This window comes from Myotis brandtii, unplaced genomic scaffold (genome assembly GCF_000412655.1).
Source record: "Myotis brandtii unplaced genomic scaffold, ASM41265v1 scaffold898, whole genome shotgun sequence".
NCBI classification, from domain to species: Eukaryota; Metazoa; Chordata; class Mammalia; order Chiroptera; family Vespertilionidae; genus Myotis; species Myotis brandtii.
Window position 1 is genome coordinate 723,891 of NW_005371683.1, and position 5,994 is coordinate 729,884.

Consider the following 5,994-nt stretch of genomic DNA (forward strand, 5'->3'; position numbering starts at 1 on the left):
CAATCTAAGGGGAAAGAAGTCAGTGCCCCTGACTAAATAGTCAGGTATCGCATGTTCTCAGAATCCTTGGGGCACACCAGTGTGCCTGCCACGGCACACGGGTTGGGAATCGCTGACTTGGAGCATCATGAAGTCATGGGCCTGCCTATCTGAAGTTTACATTCATTTTTTTTTAAATATATTTTTATTGATTTCAGAGAGGTAGGGAGAGGGAGAGAGAGATAGGAACATCAATGAGGAGAGAGAATCATTGATCGGCTGCCTCCTGAACACCCCCTATTGGGGATCAAGCCCGCAACCTGGGCATGTGCCCTTGACTGGAATCGAACCTGGGACCCTTCAGTCTGCAGGTCGACGCTCTATCCACTGACCCAAACCGGCTAGAAAAGTTTGCCCACCCCTGTTAGAAGGAGGAATCGTGATTGCACACGACAAACAAACAGCTCAGTCACTGGGAGGGCAGAAGGTAGGACAGAGACAATAAGATGAGCAGGTATTAGGGACATCAGCCAGGAAATTCCACACATTAAGAGGCAAAAATAGTTTTGGGAATGAAGTAAAACAAAAATTTCTAATCAAATCTGTGTCAGTGGGACTTTGGAAACTCAGTTGATTTTTGTCAATTTCAAAATGATTAAAAGAAGTCAGTTTATTGAAATGACCTGAAGAAGAAAAATGGCTAAAGAACCCAGTAACTGTAGGACACAGTTTGAACCTCTGCCTAACTCTTGGTCTGATTCTGTTACTCACTGACTGCTATGGCCGGGAAGAGATCCAAGCAAAAATTTAAGCGGCTGAGAAAAGGGGGCACAGGGTGACAGCCTCCAAAAACCACAACTTGTCCCGCAACGTGAAACCCACTCACAAACCTCCCCAAATCCATCTCTACAACCACCGCCACGCGTGAAAGCAGCCCACTCTCCCCAAACTCGAACCAGCCCGCAGAGACCTGCCAACTGGGATGACTCTGCCCTGCGTCACTCCCCCGCTTGCCAAATGTAGGCAAACACACCATTCGCCTTTGTATTTGACAACCTAAGGGAAGAGAGGTCAGTGCCCCCGACTGAAGAGTCAGATACTGCATGTTTTCAAAATGCTTGGGGCTTTCTAGAATTTGTCTAGTGTCACGGGTTGTCTCTATCCTGTCACTCGACCCAATTTCAGTAACCTCACAGTCCATTCCACACACAGATCCAGACCACGTGCCAACCTCAGCCACAGGCTCGCTTCTCTCCCCCGTCGCACACAGTGCTGACTGACCAAGGAGAATGCTCACTAAAAACACCATCACGGGGATCGCGTGCCCTCCAGTGCCCCTCAGGTGTTTACGGCAGAGTTCTTTAAACAGGTTTCTTAAAAGAGCAAGTCTTCCACACCGATAACAACCGGCAAAACCACCTCCACATATGCTCTGCCCAGATAACACGGGAGATTTCACCCAGCTTCTCCTTACTTTGGAGAACTCAGCAGGAGTTAGAGCAGCGGTTCTCAACCTGTGGGTCGCGACCCCTTTGGCGGTTGAACGACCCTTTCACAGGGGTCGCCTAAGACCATCCTGCATATCAGATATTTACATTACGATTCATAACAGTAGCAACATTACAGTTATGAAGTAGCAACGAAAATAATTTTATGGTTGGGTCACAACATGAGGAACTGTATTTAAAGGGCCAGAAGGTTGAGAACCACTGAGTTAGAGGGACCGAGGGGAGGTCTATAAACCAGGAGCAAAGGAAGTTGTGAAGGTTGTAAGTCTAGTTGCAGTCACCAGAAGTACCAGGACATCCCTCTTTTAGAGGCTGAGCCTCCGTCTGAACTCTTCCCTGCCATGGGGCTAAGGCCCCGCTCTGGTCATTTGCTCATTGTTTTCATAGCCTGTGCTGTGGCAATCAGGAACACTTTTTAGATAAGGCAAAAGTTCCTTCAATAATATGCCCTTCTTCCTTCCTTCTTTCCCTCCTCTTTCTTTCTCTTTCTCTCTTTCTTTCTTTCCATATATATTTGATTGATTCTTAGGGAGAAACATCGATTTGTTGTTCCACTTACTTATGCATTCATTGGTTGCTTCTTGCATGTGCCCTGACCAGGAAATGAACCTGAAACCTTGGTGTATCAGGACAATGTTCTAACCAATGGAGCTGCCTGGCCAGGGTGACATTTTTCTCCTTTTTGTACTGAGTTGTCCAACGAAAGGAGCCTCCTTGCTCTTAGGCAGTTTGCAGACTGAATCCTAGAATAAAAAGGGAACTGGCTCCTCCTGAGAGCGAAGCTGTAGGAAGCAGCGGTGTCCTCCAAGGCACACACTTGTTTCAGAAGAAGTGGAAGCGGAGGAAGGGCAGGGAGGAAAGAAGCAGTGTTACTTGGTTACTGACTCTCTCCATCCTTCTCAGAAGACATTTCGTTAGCAATTAGTTCATTACTAGTCCTCACTGTTCAAATCTTAGGGAAAAGGAAGGATGTTGAAGAGAAAGGAAATGGGTTTTGACGTTCCTGATTTTCTTCTTATAACCGAAGTTCATTCAGAACCTAGGGACTAGTCTGCGGTTTAAATGAAAAGTGGAACGATTGTGGCACGTAGCTGGGAAAAGAGGAAGGAAAGCAATGAAGCCAAAGTTAGGTTTACCTGAAAGGGATGACTTTTGTAAGGGAGAGTCTGTGAAAATGCAGCAAGGAGGCTGGTCCTGGGGCTCCAAGAAGGAGGGAACTGCAGATTGCATGCCGACTCCACCTTAGCATTGGGGTCACTTGGGGCAAAGCAGCTGCATCATCTTCCTTAGAGACCAGGGGGAGGAGGCATCGGACTCGCTCTAACACCAGTACTCGGTAAAGGGTAAGCTGTCTGCAAAATGCTTCGAGTGCCCAGGAAACAAATCAGAGGCAAAAAGAAGAAAAAAAGTAAGTAATAACAACATACAAAATAAAGCTCTGGTCGGTACGGCTGTGGTTAGAGCAGTGGTTGGCAAACTCATTAGTCAACAGAGCCAAATATCAACAGTACAACGATTGAAATTTCTTTTGAGAGCCAATTTTTTAAACTTAAACTATATAGGTAGGTACATTGTTATTAACTTAATTAGGGTACTCCTAAGTCTTAGGAAGAGCCACACTCAAGGGGCCAAAGAGCCGCATGTGGCTCGAGAGCCGCAGTTTGCCGACCACGGGGTTAGAGCATCAGACCATGAACCGAAAAGATGCGGGTTCAATCCCATCAAGGACATGTACCTGAGTTGCAGGTTCGATTCCCAGCCCCCACAGGGGCGTGTGAGGGAGGCAACTACTCAATGTGTCTCTCGCACATCGATGTTTTTTTCTCTCTCTCTCTGTCTTTCTGCCCCTCTCCCATTCTCTCTAAAAAAAAAAAAAATAATCAATGGAAAAAATATCCTCGAGGGAGGATAAATAAATAAGCTGCACATCACAAAATCGAAATGAGTCATTGAGAAGCAGAAACACCAGTTCCCCAGGTAACCAACAGCTACCGGGAGCTTCCTTGACCCTGTACTCTGCTGTGAGCCTTCACCTAGAATGGCCCCAGAAGGGCCTGCTGGGGCAAGAGGTCTAGCTTTGGCTCCATCCATAACTGCGGCCATGTCCCAGATTACCCTTCCGGAACAGATGCGGAGGGAGACTAAAAGAGGAATAGTCAGAATAGATTTTTTGGGATAACTTCTATCTAGAGAGAAGAGATTTAAACCAATACAACACACAGGTTGATGTACATCTGACAATAATAAGAGTCGCATTGACCTATAAAAAGTCATTTAATGTATATTCCAGGATGGCCAATACAAGCTGGTTAGGTAATTAGCCCTTGAAGAGTTCTTTTTAGTTATATAAAAATGCTTTGCCTTGTTAAAAAAAAAGAAATCTAGTCTAAGAAAAACATATCCACCAATGGCTTGTATTTTTTTCCCATTTTTTTTTAGGTTTGCAAGATAGTTAAAAATACATACATGTGCATCTCTGAGCATCTCACTGTCCATTAGCTAATCAGTTTTGGCAACACACTGCACAGAGGTATACCACCATTGGTTTCCGACATCAAGTTAGCTTTAAGCTTATTGGCTATGCCAACCACCGGAGGCAGCTTGGAACCCAGGCCCTGGAAAGCATTTGCAGAATTTACTACCCGTTTCCCTGACACCTTCTCCACGGTGAGAGGTTTGGGTACAGACTTGCTAATCCAAGGGTGTCTTAACGCTTGAGCGGGGGTCAGGCGGGCAGTGGGGTCCCACTGAAGACACCTTTTCAAAAACTCTATAAACAAGTAGTCATCACACCCTTTCAGTGCTGTCACCCAGTCTTTGCTGCCTGGGGGACCCCGCTTTTTACCCCTGCGTGAGCGACCCCCCCCAAGCACCACCCTCCCATCTGCCTGCGTCGTCACAGAGCAGTAGCGAGGGAGGCCCTTGGAGTTGATAAAGTACTTGGCCTGTTTGGACTGCTCCAGAAGTTTGGGGGGCGGCATCCCTAGCAGCTCCATCATACAAGCCAGCTGGTCCCCTTCGTCCTCCCCGGGGAAGAGGGGCTGTCCTGTGAGAAGTTCTGCAAGGATGCAGCCAAAGCTCCACATGTCGATAGGCGTGCTGTAGCGGCCTCCTAGGATGATCTCTGGGGCTCTATAGAAGCGGGACTGGATGTACGTGTAGAGCTTCTGGTACTCGAAGCAGCTGGACCCGAAGTCAATGACCTTGGTCGCGCTGCGCCCATGGTGTTTCAGGAGAATGTTTTCGGGCTTCAGGTCACAGTGAATGATCTTATTTTTGTGGAGCGCATCCAAGGATTGCAAAATGGATTGGGCAAACTTTCGCACTAGCTGGACGCTGAAGCCCTGGAACTTGTTTTTTTTAATGAGCTCATACAGGTCTATGCTCAGCAATTCGAAGGCCATGCACACGTGGTTCCGGAACGTGAAGCTCTCCAGCATGTGGATAACATTCATGCTGCCGGTTTTATCCTGCTTCCTAAGATGCTCCAGAATCCGGATCTCCTCGGCGGCTTGCCGATGGAAACGCTTTTCATTGCGCACCATCTTCAGGGCCACGTACTGTCGGAGTTTGTGATCATAGACCCGGGCTACCTGTCCAAAACTCCCCTTGCCAATAATTTTCAGCACCTCGTATCGATACGCGAGGTGGTCTCGAGGTACATGGATATAGGCCCCTTCTGCATCATCATACCCCCCATTATTGGGACCACCAAGGACTCCATGTCTTTTTTTGGCATTCGGACCCACAAAGTAAATTTCTGGATAATTGAGGATTTCCAGCTTCTCGTAACCGGTGAGCAGGTGCTTGTATTGCTTCAGTGCCTGCTCCGGGGTCAGGGGCACCCCTCGGGAAGCTTTGGGTGAACTGCCGGATTTGACCGTATTCAGGCTGTCTGAACTTTTCCCCTGAGAAACAGGAGAGCACTTTTCCGAGTCGTGAATGCCATCTGACTGGAAAGTGTCAGATCTTCGGTTGCCAAATTCTTGAAACAGCTCTTCTACCTTCATTTCACCTCCATTCAGAAAGCGCTGGGTATTCTCTCTTGTTAACTGCTCAGTGGTGATCTACGGAGAAGGAAAAATGAATATAATGTGAGAGTCACACAGGAACAGGGGAAGGACGAAATAATCCTCCCTGACACAACAGAACATATCCGGTCGTTTAAGTAAAATGACCCAGAAGTGAGGTAAGGACAGCAGGAGTCTCTGGAAACTGTTATGTTACTCTTCAGACTCCCTGAGGATTCTAGCCTCCCCTAGCGCCTCTATGTGCCTTGCTCTGTTCAGGACAGGTCTTCTTACCATACCCTAAGCATTCTAGTTCCTTCTAATAGGCATGTCTTTCTACTGAGAGTCCTTTCACCCTAATCACTCAAATCCTACAGTCTTTCAAGCCCAATTCAAGTCCTCTATCTCCCACTTAGAACTACTCCAAGCCCATACTAAATAACCTTACAGCTTTCCCAGTCTGTACCACAAAATCTGGCACTTGATTTTATATATAT

General features: G+C 47.1%; 1 protein-coding gene across 4 annotated transcripts in view; it reads right to left on the bottom strand.

The window, feature by feature from the left end:
* Positions 1 to 3,742: 3,742 nt before the first annotated feature.
* Positions 3,743 to 5,994, bottom strand: part of DYRK3 (dual-specificity tyrosine-(Y)-phosphorylation regulated kinase 3) — a 9,497-nt gene continuing 7,245 nt past the window's right edge. For all 4 annotated transcript variants that reach the window (XM_014532516.1, XM_005885227.2, XM_005885228.2 and 1 more), the window contains one exon: positions 3,743 to 5,554. In XM_014532516.1, coding sequence (XP_014388002.1) covers positions 3,983 to 5,554 — 1,572 coding nt within the window. In that variant the 3' untranslated portion in view covers positions 3,743 to 3,982. The remainder of the gene's footprint in view (positions 5,555 to 5,994) is intronic.